The sequence below is a fragment of the Taudactylus pleione genome, unplaced genomic scaffold (assembly GCF_031769625.1).
Source record: "Taudactylus pleione unplaced genomic scaffold, aTauple2 ptg000157l, whole genome shotgun sequence".
In the NCBI taxonomy this organism is placed as follows: Eukaryota; Metazoa; Chordata; class Amphibia; order Anura; family Myobatrachidae; genus Taudactylus; species Taudactylus pleione.
In genome coordinates, this window is record NW_028284559.1 from 643,591 (window position 1) to 660,218 (window position 16,628).

At 43.4% G+C, this 16,628-nt stretch overlaps 1 protein-coding gene across 4 annotated transcripts in view; it reads left to right on the plus strand.

Moving 5' to 3' along the window:
• DLG5 (discs large MAGUK scaffold protein 5) overlaps nucleotides 1–16,628 on the plus strand; it is a 171,566-nt gene that overhangs the window by 100,362 nt on the left and 54,576 nt on the right. For 3 of the 4 annotated variants that reach the window (XM_088474942.1, XM_088474939.1, XM_088474941.1), the window contains 5 exons: nucleotides 4,736–4,868; nucleotides 5,718–5,845; nucleotides 9,818–9,993; nucleotides 10,833–10,936; nucleotides 11,163–11,255. In XM_088474942.1, the coding sequence (XP_088331068.1) occupies nucleotides 4,736–4,868; nucleotides 5,718–5,845; nucleotides 9,818–9,993; nucleotides 10,833–10,936; nucleotides 11,163–11,255 (634 nt within the window). The remainder of the gene's footprint in view (nucleotides 1–4,735; nucleotides 4,869–5,717; nucleotides 5,846–9,817; nucleotides 9,994–10,832; nucleotides 10,937–11,162; nucleotides 11,256–16,628) is intronic. The other variant, XM_088474940.1, reaches the window with a different exon arrangement.

Consider the following 16,628-nt stretch of genomic DNA (forward strand, 5'->3'; position numbering starts at 1 on the left):
ACCCAGATTTTTCACACTACACTTGAGACGCTGGAAAATCCCGGGTCAATCCCATTCAGACAGGGCTGCCAGGCTGCTCTCATGTCACGCTCATACACACATATACATGTCATCATACAAAAACACACATGCCACACTCATGCAATCACACACCCCTTCTTCAACCTACAGACCAACAACAGGCAGCATATCTGTAGCTAGTGTGCGCCAGCTGCTTCTACACACTGCAGCATGGACCGGACACTTCTTTCCAATCATCAGGTAAGGTCTTCATCCCTTGTTATAAGAGCTGTAAAACCACTGACCTCTTCCCAGATCCAGTGCTGTCAGTTTGATTGCTATTGTGGGAGGACGCCCTGCCCCCTCCAGACAGCCCAGCCCCTGCAGCCAGCACCAAATAGCCAATCAGAGGCTTCTAAATTCGAACTGGGAGTAAAATCTCAGGTCGCACCTTCAGACTTAACCTGGGTTGTCTACCCGGGATGAAAGTCCCGGGGCCAAAAGCTGGTCAATAGCAGGGGCGTCGAACGAGGACTGTGATCCCGGGTTAGTGCCATTCAGACATAAGTGAGTCCCAGGTAGTTTGGCCGTGTCCCGGCAAAAACCCGAGATTCTCCATATGTCTGTAAGGGGTAAAAGGGAGATAATGCACAAAAATTTCAGATCCAAAACTGGCATCTTTGGATGCAGAAGTACTGAATCTAGAATTGTTTGAAGGTTTGCACCACACTCCAAGTGGCAGTACTGGTCAGCTAATCGGATAAGGCCCTGTGGCACACTACCTAGGAAGCACCCAACAACATGGTGGAATGTGCCTTTTCATTTTCAGGGACAGTCTGTCCTTTCCCAATGAAAACCTCACTATGACCTGTTGAGATGCTGATCAACTTCTTTATATAGACCTTGTAAAGGCCTAACAGGGCCATTTAAATAATTAATATGCCCACGCTTGTTGTATGAGTAAGCTGCTCCGTTATTTAAAGGTCAAATACTAGGCAATAATTGTAATCATTGCCTAGTATCTAACAGGGCCATTTACCCAGAAGGTTTATTGACGTGCTGAAGCAAAGACGGCAAATACAAACTACCCAGCAAAACCCTCTGACTGTGCTCTGAAAATCCCACCCATATCTCCCTTGCCTCAAGCTTAAGATAAGCCTATGAGACTTAAGTATTTGAGTTCCTTGCATGTACTGTCCCACAGGACATTTGGTACAGGAACAGTGGTGCTTGGAGATTGTAGAGCTGTGGGAGCATCCTCCATAGAATGCATCACTAATATATCAGATACTCAGAGAAGAGGCTATGGGTATGTAACCTGCATTTGACTCGAACCTTCAATCAGGTCTGGTCCATGCTGTGTAAAATAGGTCACCCAAATGGGGGAAAGGAAACAGTCTGTCTCTTTTTTTGACAGAGAATTGTTAGTCACAACAGCCTACTCACTGTACTGAATAACCTCATCCTGAGGACTAAACTTAGTGATAAGTTTAAAGGGCTTTAGAAATCAACGAGGCCCACTGTGGATTAATGGTGACTTCTATGTTAAGACCACAACAGTAGTTACTAAAGGTTGTTTTGACCTTCTAAACAGAACCTACCTGTTTTGTTGATATAGCTGTCGATCCCTGTTGGTTTCTGAACACTGATCCCACTGTGATACAGCTGCAGTTTAGATGCACTGCATGGATCACTAGGATAAAAATGAAAACAAAAAATAAAAACAAATTCAAGTTTCCACTAACCAACACTAGACTTTACCAGCCAGGGCTGGTTGCACTATAGCAGAGGGGACAGGCGGAGTGGGGTCCCCCCACCATAGTGCCAACTGGAATCTCTAGGAACGTGATACCTGTGGAAAAAAACGTGGGCCCCTGCCCCAGGAACAACCAGCCCTGTGTTTATAGCACTAGGGCTATTCCCCAGATCCCATGAGTGGTGGGAGTGGGGTTTATACACTTTTGCAAAAAATTTATAAAAATATTATATTGCCATTTTCTGGCACACTACATGTCCTAGCTAGTCTAGTCATGCCCAATATTGGCACTTTGAGAACGGTAAGTGCTACCATGGCCCACTGGCACCAGTAATGCCCCTGAAAGAAAGGAAAAAAAAATAAATATATATATATATATATATATATATATATATATATATATATATATGAGAAACGATAGAATGTGGACACCACAAAACTCCACACCTTCCTATCCCTTGTTACCACCTTTTGTTACTCACTTATATGCCATATGGAAGGATCGTCTTCGTTCCATGTAGCATCCGCCATCTTGCCCAAAAAAAAAGCCCTGTCTTTTGGCGAATGGCAAGTCACTTGCAGTCACTGCCCTAGGAATGAATGGGAGCGCTCTGATTGGTCACTGTCATAATGGAACCCTGTTGCACCTACTCTTTTGTCAGCCACATAATTAGACCCCATTGCAAACCGTTGGACAGACCTCACTGCGAGCCACAAATCACATTGCACAAGACTTATTGACCGCTTCATTGCACAGACTCTGTTGATATCCAGATTATGTGTATTATTAGTAAGTTTTATTTATATAGTGCTACCAATTACACAGTGCTGTTCAAAGAATATTTTGTGGCATGCTCATCAATCCCTCTTTATATTGCACAAGCCATTGTCACCCTCCTTTTGAGACTGCATTGATGCCCACATTGCACAGCTCACTTTGTTGAATGTGGTTCACAATAGAGTGTGTGCAAAGTCCATCGCCAGTCCCACTAGTGGTCTGTGGGGTGCTGTTATGATTCCTGGAGGGATTCGATGGTATAAATGTAGAGCCAACTGATGACAGCTTTGAGGGAATGTATTGTACTAGTTGTGCCGAGGGCAAGAGGTCTGACGCAGCCTGTGGGCTGTAGGAGCAGTCTTGGGGGCTGGTTGTGGCCTTTATAGTCGTGGCCAAGGGACTAATGGTGTGAAGCAGCCTTTGGGCTGTGGGAGCAGCCTTGAGGGCTGATTGTGACCTGGGGCCCCAGGACTGTTGCATACCTCAGGTGAGGTATGCAACAGAACGTGGGGCTGTTACCAGTGCCGCCGGGATGACACTGGAGACGGGGTGCTTAATAGCGCACCTGGAACGTAAAGCTTCTACCAGTGCCACCGGAATGACACTGGCATCGGTGTGCTAATTTGCGCACCTGGAACGAGGAGCTGCTACCAGTACTGCCGGGATGACACTGGCGACGGTGTGCTAAGCTGTCTCTCTGCCATTTCTTCCTGGATGTCCCAGCGATTTTTTAAACTTAATATGTCTAAGACTGAGCTGATCTTTTTCCCACCCTCCAACATAACCTCACTTCCCACAATTTCTTTAACAATTGTTGGCACAACTATCTCCTCTAGCCCCAAAGTGCGCTCTCTTGGAGTTATCCTGGACTCCTCCCTCTACTACAAACCACATATCCAGAGCCTCTCACAGTCCTGTCGTTTCCATCTCAAAAATATTTCCAAGATTAGACCCTTTCTCACCCAGGATGCCACCAAAACCCTCATATCCAGATTGGACTACTGTAACCTTCACCTATCTGGCCTCCCCAACTCCCGTTTCTCTCCTCTCCAGTCTGTCCTCAATGCTGCTGCTCGACTCATCTTCCTTTCCAAATGCTCTACATCTGCCTCCCCTCTCCTACAAGCCCTCCACTGGCTCCCCTTCCCTTTCAGAACCCAATTCAAGGTTCTCACACTCACTTACAAAGCCCTCACCCATTACTCTCCCATTTACATCTGTGACCTCATCTCCCTCCACTCTCCTGTCTGCCCCTTCACTAATGCACGCCGCCTCTCATGCCAACTGATTACTTTCTCCCACTCCCGCCTCCAAGATTTTGCCCGTGCTGCTCCCGACCTTTGGAACTCTCTCCCTATCAGACTCTCCTCCTCTTTACAATCCTTCAAACGGGCTCTCAAGACCCACTAATTCATCAAAGCTTTCCAGCTCCCATCCTAACTTGCTGCAACATGCTCCTTCCTCCGTTTACCCCATCTGTGTCACACGTGTTTGTCTGCCCCTCCCCTTTAGAATGTAAGCTCTTATGAGCAGGGCCTCTACCCTCTTGTGCTTCTCCTTACTTTACTTTCACCTACTTCTTACCCCCCACCAGGGCACCTAATACTTGGTTGCTTACGCTCTGTTGCATATCTAGGTGTTATGGTCACTAATGTAGCAATGTATACTATCCATGTCCTTGTCCTATTTTGTACTGTAAGTCAGTTGTCAAATTATTTGTTTATGTACTATGTAAGCACTGCGGAACACTTGTGGCACCATATAAATAAAGGATAATAATAATAGAGTCCCCATCACATTCCCTGCACATTTCTATTCATATTCCATTTATTAATGGGAGCTACCATAGTGTCTCTCAGCTAAGGGATAAAATAACTTAATAACATTACTGCAAAAATAAAAAACCCTCCAAAAATTGATTCCAAAATCAAAGCTTATTCTACTTGTGTTACCAACACTCCTTTTTATTGTTTGGAGGTTGTCTGACTGTAATTGAGGCCAAGACTACAGCACTTTCCAAGAATAATCTCCATAAGCTTTTGTAACACCAGTATCTTCTCAGTTCAAATATTTTCGAACGGGATGGATAGTGTCTTCGTACACATTCACACTTCAGTGTGCCAGGGAAGACATGGTGGTTGTGTTCAGTAACTTGCTACTTCAACTTGTCATCAACTTTTTGCTGAAATCATTCTCTTCAGGGAAAAGATGGATAATCAGATTGAGAAAGAAGCCAGGTTCCGCCAGCTCATGGCTCATAGCTCTCATGACTCTGCTATTGACACAGACTCACTGGAGTGGGAGACTGAAGTGGTGGAGTTTGAACGTGATAGGGTGAGTAGCAGGTCATCTATGTGCCTACCTTCCATGAGTTCTTTAACGAGAGTTAGATCTCCTCTGTTAGCATCACTTTGATGTGTGCTGTAATATACATTGCCATTGGTAGCACACACACTGCTGCAGTGCTATGGTTCTATCTGGACTTTCGTTGGGTGATAATTGAAGATAACTGTGTCTATTATTTCAATTTTGCATATTTGTGTTATAGATTAAATCAAGTCTAGTTAGTTTCTAACCACGTGTGGAGTACATGTGACATAAAATGTTCACAAAGTAAGCAATTCAATGCTGCATACATATTGTATAAGTTGGATAATTACTAAAAATGTAATGTTTATTTAAAAAAAAAATTCTGTCCCTCATTAGTGGAATGGCAATTATGTTGCATGTTGCGCTTATAGCGGACGATGTAGAATGGAGTGTACGTCAATTTCTGGGGCTTATTTTGTATGTTTTCTCACAGCACATACCCTGGAACCAAGAGTACACAAGTACCAGCAAATCAAACCACTATGCCTTTCAGTTACATCTCCACTTCAGACTGGTGTGGCGTAACTGGACTGTAATGTGATGTTCTTACACAGGCAAAGTTAAGAGAGGGCACGTTGATGGAGTTATTTCTAAGTATAGACTGGTGCAAGTGTGCATTAATGACCATGAGTATTAAATTAAGCGTATGGCTAGAGGGCAGGGACACCACAGAGCAGCGATCAACTCTATATAGAAGCTAATATACGCATTTTTTTGCCTGTGCACACACAACAGGAGCATCTGCGTCTGAATTGCATTCAGATCTGCATTGGCCCTATAGTATATAAAGCTAAACATATTATTTTATTGCAGGAGGATATGGACCTCAAAGCTCTAGGCTTCGATGTGGCAGATGGAGTGAGTGAACCCTTTTTTCCAGGGGATAGTGGCATTTTTGTAACTAAAGTGGACAAAGGCAGCATCGCTGATGGCCGGCTAAGGTATATGATTTGTCATATTTTAAAGTCAATTCTATGGTGCACTATTCTGTGAAGATATAAATAAATTAATAATATTTGAGTATTAAATGTAAATTTGCATTAAAAAAAAAAGTCAGAATATATAACAGCACACACTACCCAGTCCCCACTATTTAGAACAGGTTTGATATGGGGTCATGTAGACTGGCTGTGGCTCTTGCAGCATCTATAGAGCATATTCTCTAATAGCTTATCTCACAGGTTATCAACCTGCTGTGTGACCTGGAAAACGTGAACTGTGTGGGGTCCTGAGGACCGACTTTGAGAACCACTGACTTATCTGACAGGAGTAGGGACATCAATCCTCCGACACTATTGGCTTAAAGTTTGTAGAGGGGGGGGTTATTTTAATGCATGTTATAATATGGCCCCTATGAGGACCGGACAGGCACTAAAAATAGGCCCTAGCATTTACAGCACACAGGCTGACCTCGCGTCAGCACCTGGCATAGACTCCTCCCCTTTCTATTCCTGACTTCTCCCACTTCTTAGTCTATGCTCTTACAAATATAATTGATAATTAGAACAACATCTTTCTGTACATCATTCTCTGTATTAAAATACACACAACAGAGCTCACCCTGTAGGGGATTCAAACAATTGCCATAGTCAGAAAGTTGGTTGTTTCTATTAGGTAAAACTGGCACTTCATTGGTGGAGGTCGTAGCGTTTCCGCTAGGCTGCGGGAACGGCAGGGCACTGGAAGGGGCCGGCTGTGAGTCTCTGCGTGTGGCAAAGACGCAAAGGTGGCGTGGCTGGCTGGGAAGGGGGGTGTCCTTGGGGCACGCTTCCAATTTGTCACGCTTGGGGGCGTGCCCAGCACTTACGGAGGTGCTGGGCTTCCCCAAGCTCTCCCCTCATGGTGAGTAGATGCTATTAGCATGTGCACGGCTTCTATTCACCTGGCAGTGATCAATCACAACTTTTCCCACCCACGGGACACTTTGGCCTGTGGCTGGGGAAGGCTGAGGGCATGCTGTTTTAGCGAGGTGCCGCTCAAAGGGCAGGGTGCATTTTGCCCTTTCAAAATCGGGCAGGGCGCGGTGCAGCGACCCACTAAAACAAGCTAGCGGGAACACTAGGTCATACACAAAGAAAAGGGAAGGCATTTTCCCAATTGACCGAGCCCTAACTTAGCACTTGTAGTGGATTTAGATAGTGTTCACTGTAGGATTTTTTTTTAGGGCAGAGGTGCTGAATGCAGAGGACGACACATCTGTGCACACAAAAAACATTTTGGTGCCCTGTGTACATAAAGAGCGTTGGTGCCCCCATCCATAATTGAAGCAGGGAGAGTGCTTGCTTAAGACGTGCACCGAAAAAAACGGGTGTGTTCTCGATGGGAAGGGGCACGACCACACAATAGTACTTATAATAGTATTTATTCACATTCTGCCGTACTGTTGTGCCCGATAGAACACATTATGCCACAGTAATGCCCGTTTGAACATTATGCCAAACATTATGCCAAACAGTAATGCCCCTATAAACATTATGCCACATAGTAGACAATTTTAATGCCCTTTGAACACTCTGCCACACAGTAATGCCCCTTTGAACATTATGCCACACAGTAATGCCTCTTTGAACATTATACCCCCCCCAACAACTTACCTTCTGGCCAGGCAAGGTCTGATGACGCCCCCGTGCCATGAGAGCTGGAAGATCCGGCGAGACTGTGTCCTCAGCTCCTCGCCCCAGTGTGCGGCCGCGTCATGACATCACTATGTGGCCGCACATGAAACTTAACCTGCTGATCATAGTGCCACCCGGGAGGTGGCACTAGGTCCTATAAATCTACTACTTGGGCAGTTCCTCTCTCTGGACAATGAGAAGGATTTTTATTTGGTATACAGATGTGTCCTCATACATTATTGCTGCAGTGGCGCCAAACAGCCCTTCTTGTCGCCAGGTCCTGTGCCATTCACCTGTCCCAGAAGGTATTTTGTGAGTCTTTTTTTCCCCTGAAAATGCGTCTCGAACAGATGTGACAAACTGCTTCATGAGATTGCAATGATTAATTTGATATGCAGCACTTGTACATCTCTGTGTAACTGAGTCTGAATCTGTATAGGAAGTACTTTGATAGAGCGGCAGTGACTTTTACTCACACCAAGTTCCGTTGTGCTTTGTACAGATTTGTCCTCATACATCTAGCCTTAATATGCCACGCAATGTGAGACGTCTGGCGCGAGAGAGCCGCCAGGTCCCGTGCAACTTTGCATTGGATGTCTTTATTTGCCTGAAATGTGTCTTAGTTGCAATGCGATGCAACTAGGACACACCAGGAGACTGCACATTAATTTGATATGCTACACTTCTATATATGTGTGCCACTGAATCTGTATACGAAGCACAACAGAAATTGTCGTGGAAAAAACCTTTGGTCGAGGCCTCATAGAATTATGTATACAGATTCAGAGACTTCGGTGCACACAGATATAGAAGTGTCACATTATCAAATTTATCGCCAGTGTCTGCGGGTGCGTCCTGGTCACATGGCATTGTAACTTAGAAGCATTTTCGGCAAAAAAAAAGGCCCAGCGTTAGCAGAGCTACACGGGACCTGGCGTGCCGAGAGGGGCTCCTTTGGCGCATCTGCAGCAAAGATGTGTGAAGATGTATCTGTATACATACTCTGATGCGCGCAGGTATACAAGTACATATCAAATTAATCAGTGCAGTCTCCTAAAGTGGTTTCTCACATGGGGACTTGGCAGCTCACTCACGCCAGGTGTCTCGCTCTGCATGGCTTACTGAGGTTAGGTGTATGGGGACACATCTGTATATAATAGAACGTGGTAATAAAAGTAGGTATGGCAGTTATACATATCATTAATGAAATTACCATATACATTTTTTTTATTGGTGTGAGCTCCTTCAGAACTTGTCAATCAGGGACAGGAAATGTTTAGAGATACCAGATCGGCTGCACAAAACTAGGCACATATTGTATTACAGTTCTGCACATAGTTAATTTTCATGTATTTATGGTACAAGCCGCAGGCATGCATGTGAATGAATTTGAGTGTAATATATTATTCACATGTCCGGCATGATCAACTACTACTTTTTACGGCAATAAAAAGTAATCAAAATCCTTTGGTAAATCTCTAAATTCAGTGGCTCTTAGGAATTTGGGGTCTTTAGGTCCTGTTTTTCTTTGGTTCTATTGAAATTCCTGGGGCATAAACATAGTGATCTAGAGCTACTGGTATCTTTGGTTCAGCACACCTTCCTTCACGTGATGAAGATGCAACTGAACAGGGGGAGCATTGCATTCTTACAGGAGGAGCATTGAAAAATGCAGTTGTCATGTCTGGCTCCAAGCATTGGGTCGGGAAGTTGCTGCTATACATTGATATTAAGGATCCTTTATTTCACTCCATATGTGGGGGCTGCCCGAAGTTTCAGGGTTGCCTTTCGGGGAAGTTACTTTGAGGCTCTTGCCTGTGCTCTGATCTCAGCACTTTGCATATTCCTGGAAGTTGTGGCTCTGCGACTGGTTTGATTGTCCAAAAAGGATGTAACCCCTGTAATCATATGCATGTGTTCTCATATTGCCTGGTCCTCAAAATGGTGACAGAAAAAATTGGCAACATTTTTTTTTCATTTCCTAGTGTTTATGCTCATATTTACTTGTGCAGAGATTTCCAAGGTGTATATTTGTCCTCTTGTTTTGCACACCTCCGTTTTATTAGTTTGTGGCAGTCAATAAAAACCGATTTATCACAAGGGATATCAAAATAGACAAGTGGACCTTGATCCAGAACTATGCCTGTACCTTCAAAAGAGCAAAATGCGTAAAGTTACATGCACTATCTCACATGTATACATAGATAAAACAAAGCACAATTAGAGCTATTTGTAAAACCTGCTTTAGGAAGTCTTATGGTATTTCAATTTTGGAAACTTTTGTCATCTCTGTTACAGAGTGAACGACTGTCTCTTGAAGATTAATGATGTGGATCTCACTAACAAAGACCGCAAACAGCTGATTAAGGCTGTGCTAAGTGGAGGGGATGTTATTAACATGGTCATACGGAGGAGAAAGTCCCTTGGGAGTCGAATTGCTACCCCCCTGCACATCAATCTGGGCAGTCAGAAAGGTTGGAGATCTAAAATATGTAGATATGTAGTTAGCGTCTACTAATGGTTCTAATACCCACATAACACAAGTTTCTTATCACAGCTGTATCATACACTTCCTTCATGCCTCTAAACGTTACTTCCCTGTAATCCAGTTCTAATAAGTTTTGAAGCTCAGACACTCTAGCAGCCATTCTCTGAATTGGTTCTAGTTTACTATGTGATATCTAGGACAAAGCCTTCAGAACTGCACCCAGTCCATGAGTAAACTATAAAGTGCCAATGTTACCTCCCTCCTACAACCACCCATTCTCTTGGATTTGCTAATGATGTTTGCTAAACTCAAATGAAGTCTATAGTACTTGGTATGTTACAAACGATATATTAAATGAAGATGCATAAAATCGAAAATGAGACTTTTTTTTCCCACTGTCTAATTCACTTCTTACCATCAGCTCTGTTACAAATCTGTATCATGTGCCAGACTATATTGTTTGCTAAACATGGCTAATGTCACTAATGACTATATTACACAGAACAGAACCAGGCAATAATTCCTAAGATGTGCCATGTTCCCTTCCTTCTGCTTATTAAACTGAAAATGATTTCATTTCATGAAAGGGATAGTTCTATAGTGATAGGATGTTGGAGTTTCATGTACCCTTCTGGAAATTTTCCCACCGCTCCATAAACCTTGTTTGTGCCTGCAGATCGAGGCTTCTCTCAGTAAGAAACATCCAATGCATCACTTCATACAAACTTGTGCCTTCAAATCCAAGCATATTTAAATGTATAACAAATATATTTTTTCACTTGTGGTGTTCATGCTGTGTACTCAGTCATTTTCTCTGTGTTGCAGACAGTGGTATCTCTCTGGAGACAGGTGTGTTGGTGGCAGCTGTGATGCCCGGGAGTCCTGCCGCCAAGGAAGGTTCCCTTGTATCTGGTGACAGAGTGGTGGCTGTAAGTGTTCTCTTGCTTTACAGGCTTTTACTAAACATGTCTATGGGGAGATCTGAGCAAGAAAGCACTTTTATACAAATTGACACTAAATTACCAAACTTTCTTCTAGAAACACTATCCTAGAAAGACAGGTGATTGCATAATAAATCAGAAACCTGTCCATATGTAACAACGTATGCTAAATTGCCTTTCTGAAAGGGTAATGATCACTCATTTTTCCATGCAGATTAATGGTATCGCTCTGGATAATAAATCCATCACAGAATGCGAGGCTCTCCTCAGGAACTGCCGGGACTCACTCAGCCTCTCTCTGGTAAAGGTAATTTAAAGCCCTGGTTGTGGCCTTAAGCCCACTGCTTCAGGGCGAGTTTGTCAAGGGCATTAAGAGATTGAGCAGGGCAGGTTTAATTTAATTCTTTATTTTTTTTTAAAAGGAGGTATCTAACAAGAGATCATATGAAATTGGAGACTATAAGTATAACAAGCCACCTTTTTTAATTTATTGTTATTTACAGAATGCTTTATAGATCCTGGAATAATAAGTAGTATTGGAGACTCTTATAGTTGAATTAAAAGAATGCTTAGGGAAGTTATTGTGATGATAAAAAAAAAAATTACAGCACCTGACAATTGCTGGGTTTCCGGCATAAGATATACAGTGCTCTAATAATGATCTTCCTTCACCTCACATTATGCATCACCTAATTCATTGGAGTGTAGATAATATTAGTCTGATCTAGGCTTTAACTTCTTGTATTGGTGTTATAGTGGGTAACAAGATGCTAGCCAGCAATTATATGAAAATCACAATATTTATTATGTAATGCTGGATGGTAGATGGACACCTGAGTACATAAAAAGCCAGAGGTCGTCTTTAGGATTTTGCACTGCTTCCCAAATTTATAGATCAGGCTCTTCATTTAATATAGTATCAAGGTCGGTCCCTGAAGAGATGCAGCCGGTTTAAAGTTACAGTATTCTGTGGTTCAGCTCGCGAGCCAATATTGTATCTGCTTCATTATATTTTTCCCCTTTGAAGCCAAATGCTTTTCGAGCTGTACAGAAGTAAATTAAAAACCCACATCTGTGCCTTAAGGCAGTCTAGGGTCTAGTGTTTTAGATGGTTCTTTTTATTTAATCAATTCACAAATTATCCCCAATGGTTGAACATATCATTTGTAAAAACTCCTGAAAATATTGGCTGCTGTCACTGCATCCAGTATGAGGACAGCTAACATAGGTCTATGGTAGAGTCACTGGAGAACAAAATCACCTCCTATGGTTGTCTAACTCTGCATCTGAGTGGCCAATGTGTCAAGCCATGTAACCACTTTTGAGAGAATAGTCACTTAATATAGTCATTGTATCCTAAATCTTACCAGCCACAATCAGAAAACGCCCTTCCTGATATCTCTATAATAAGAGAGAAAGCCTGTCTGTCTGTTTGTCCTTATGCACAGCCGGAGTTTTGGACCTAGCTCCACCAAATTTGGCAGGGTGGTGTAGTTTGAACAGCCCTATCCCACCATGGCCATATCTGTGCGGAGTTTGTATATTCTCCCTGTGCTTGCGTGGGTTTCCTCCGGGTACTCCAGTTTCCTCCCACACTCCAAAAATATACTGGTCGGTTAATTGGCTCCCAACACAAATTAACCCTAGTGTGTATGTATGTATGTGTGTGAGCATGTGATAAGGAACATAGAGTGTAAGCTCCGCTGGGGCAGGGACTGATGTGATAGGCCAAATATTCTCCGTAAAGTGCTGCGGAATATGTGTGTGCTATATAAATAACTGGTAATAAATAAATAAAAAGCGGATTGGTTTTTTGCCTAGGTTTGAACAACTTCTTCTGGGCCACACACTGTACACACAATCCCTAAAATTAGGGACACACTTAAATTGCACACATTCTGGGGCTGGCTCCAGTGCAAATTGGCAGGCTGCCAAAAACTACAAAAGTATCCTTTTATCATCACAGTCTGAGCAATCTTTATGACTCATAAAATTCATATTAAAGCTGTAGTTAGTACTTTTTAAAGTGACCATATATATTAGTCAGCCCTCTGTGTTTGCATGCAAGGGCATAACTAGAACTTTTGGGGCCACATAGTAAGATCTTAAAACGGCCCCCCCCAGAGGTAAAAAAAAACCCAAAACATTCATTTGCCCCCACATAAAGCCCATGTTATGCCATGCAGTAGTAGTGCCCCATATACATTATGCCACACCGTAATGCCCCTTACACTACACAGTAATTCCCTTTACATATTATACCACACAGTAATGCCCTTTACAGATTATGCCACATAGTAGTAGTTCTCCATATAACACACAATAGTAATGCCCCTTACACATTATGCCACACAGTAATGCTCCTTATAACCTTATGCCACACAGTAGTGCCCCTTGAGATGTTAGTGTTAACAGACTAATGTAGGAGGAGAGAAGAGTAAGAGGAAGTATAATACATGTGCAAAATGTGAATTTAGGCAGACTCCATCTTTAATCAAACTATTCACTGCAGCCTAACTTTACCAGAAGAAGGTAAAACAATTTTCACACCCAGTAGCCTGAAAACTAGCACAAATATAGCAACCAAGCTTGGCAAGGGTGTTCCATCTACTATGCACCCCAAGTAGAGTAGCCCAAGATAAGCAACCAGATTCTTTTCTAGCATGTTGCGCAGTCAAGTTTTCTGTGATATTTCGTGAATGGAGAGTGTTGGTATACAGTATAAATGGGTTGTATTAACAGAGTCTGCAACCATGAGCCAGGTGCATTACATAACTATATATTTCGAGTTGTTTATCTAGTAAATTCTGCCCTTCCTAATAGTTGGCATGACCAGTACCAGCACAAGTAGTTTAAATGGGAAATGCCAAAATGGAGAAATTATTTTAGCCAAGTGTTAACTGGGGAAATTATTTTAGTGTTTGTTGTTTTAATAATTATTTTCTCAGGGGCCACTGTTATTGATCACTGTTGTGATACCACCAGCGCCAAGTATGTAATTCTACAAGCACCATCTTGCAATAATTCACTTAGTGGTACAATAGGTTTTTTCACTCTGTTACCCAGATGCCGGCTGTTGAAATCCCGGCGTCAAAATCCCGACCTGGGACTAAACATAGGTGTCGGAATCCCGACAGCTGCCATCCTAGTCGTAAATATAGCGGGGCACCTTAGCTGTTAGCCGCGGAGGTGGGGAGGGTTAGGTTTAGGCACTAAGGAGGGATTGGGTTAAGCTTTGGGGGGTAAGGGGGGAGAGGTTGGGGATAGGCACCACTGGGGGGGGGCTAGGGTTACTGGGGGGGGGCGTTAGGGTTAGGCACTAAGGGGTGACGGTTAGGTTTAGGCACCAAATGGGGAGGGTTAGGTTTAGGCACTAACTGGGAGGGTTAGGGTGCTGGGTGGGGAGGGTTAGAGGAAGAAGGGGGGGAGGGTTAGCATACTTACCCGACCCCTGTCATCATACCGAGAGGTATGGAGCTGTCTGAAATTTAACAGAAGGCATCTCGACTGCCGGTGTTTCATACCCAACCACCAGGGTAGCCTGGAAGTATCATTCTTTCTTTTTCCAGGTCCATAGGGTCCACAGGAACAACCTTGAGGGGGAGGGGGGTATGTGAATGGTAAGATCCAGACACCAAACAGTCAAAGCTTTAGTTCCCAGAATTCACTGGTCCTCCAAATATATACGCCGCCCTCAGCCACAGGCATTGATTTGGACTGGGTTAGCAGTGCTGAGCATCCTAATAGGACACATGCTCTGCGACTCCTTCTACCTCCTACGCAACACCATTAAAGTCTCTGGTAATTTCGGCAGGTCACAGTGGAGCTTGGAGTGACTCTGGAGGCCCGGACTGCAATCGTACGCACGGAGATGTCCGGTAAGGCAATTCCTCGTTTAAGGGGAATCGCGTGCAGCAGTCCTTGCTTCTGGTGCTGGAGACGCACCAGAAGCCACTGCAGTGAAGGCCCAGTGCTCTCCCGCTGCCTCGCTAGACCTTATCGTCTGAGGCCGGGGATCGGCAGTAGATGCATCTACTGCCATAATGCCAGTGTACCCGGTAGGTTGATGCAGCTTAGGGGAGGTAGGCTCTCCCCCGACCCAGAAACAGACCCTATGAAAGTATTCTCACATCTGGGTTGCTCCTCCTACCCACCTCGTGTATATGAGATGCTCACAATCCACCATCGGTGCTCTGCTGAAGCTGCTGTTCGCAGAAGGTATGAGTTGTCTCCCTGTATACCTCTCCCCTGAGTCAGGTATATAGTGCTCTACATCCTACCAAGTCTTGGGTGTTGGTCAGTTGATTCAGAGCTCATTGCGATTTAATTGCATATGCTGCTGTTTGCTACTGCCTTTTATTTCTGACTGTCAGTTATAACTATCACTGTTTTTCTCCTCATCCCTCTGTACAGGGGGTGTGGGGTTTTCTGTGTACTTAACAAATACTGGCACTTGTGAAGACGCTCACATTGCATTGCTTTTATAACTTGTACCTTTAAACTTTGACATATCAATGTATAAAAGGTATAAGGATGATCAGGAGGTTGAAGCTCCTATGCTGGTGTCATAAAAATCCTGTTTAGCAGGCCTGTCGTCTCAGGATTTCATGTAGGATGGTTTATGTGCTCCCTGTTATAGGAGACTGCTACCTCACCAAATCCAGTACACCAGTTAAAAAAAGTGCATTGTTACCTTTGTACTTATATATGCTAAGCATAAAGGGAAACAGGAGGTCATGCAAGTTTTATTTATGTTTTTTATAACTATCACTGCTATTGCTCCATTTTTACCCTCAACTACCAGATGTGTAGGGGTTAAATTGTACTTTACTTTTACTTGTGAAGACTGAGCTGCCCATCCCCCTCTCTCCTAATTAGTTAGAAACGCTCAGCTACAATTGAGTGTTTGCTGAGTGGAGATTTGGTGTCTCTGTCTGAGTATATCTTTCTCCTAGGGCCAAGTTATATAGCACTGGAATCCTACCAACTTTTATACTTATACTGTATTTGTATGCATTGCACTTGTATCCTACCAATGTAACTGTGATCTAGTGCCCATTTGCAAATATATTTATAGGCATGTAGATCCTACCAATAACGTATGTGTTTAGGTAGTTGATTTTAATGCCCTTTTGCAAATATATTATATGCATTTTTATGTGACCTATGCTAAACTCTACTGTTGAAATAAAAAATGTGGTTTTCTTTTGGCTATTTTCTAACCCCCAACTACCTGGTGTATAGGAGTTAGAGAGTACTTCACATTTATTTTTATCTGTGAAGGAGGTCACTTTGCATTGTTAACCCTACACTTGTTGTAGGTTATTTGCAAATTTTTCCCATATCTCAGGACAACAATAAACAGCAGACTGTGGTCCTTGTGCTGATTTCATGTAAATCCAGTGAAGTAGGCCTCTCAGGTTTTTATACAGGATGGACACCACAGCAGTCCACCTCGCCAGCACCTGTTCAGGGGCACCTTGAAGGTCCTCCTGGTTTCAGGTTATGACGCAGTTAGAAGACCGCTTATCAGCCACCACACTGCCTCCCACTTCGGTTTTCCCACAGTGATTACAGCCTGCTGTGTTTCCTCTTCCCATACATCCTTCCTGGATGGAGAATTATGTCCACTCAGTTCAGAATCTGGCTTTTAGCATTTACCTATCTGTAGAGGTTACAG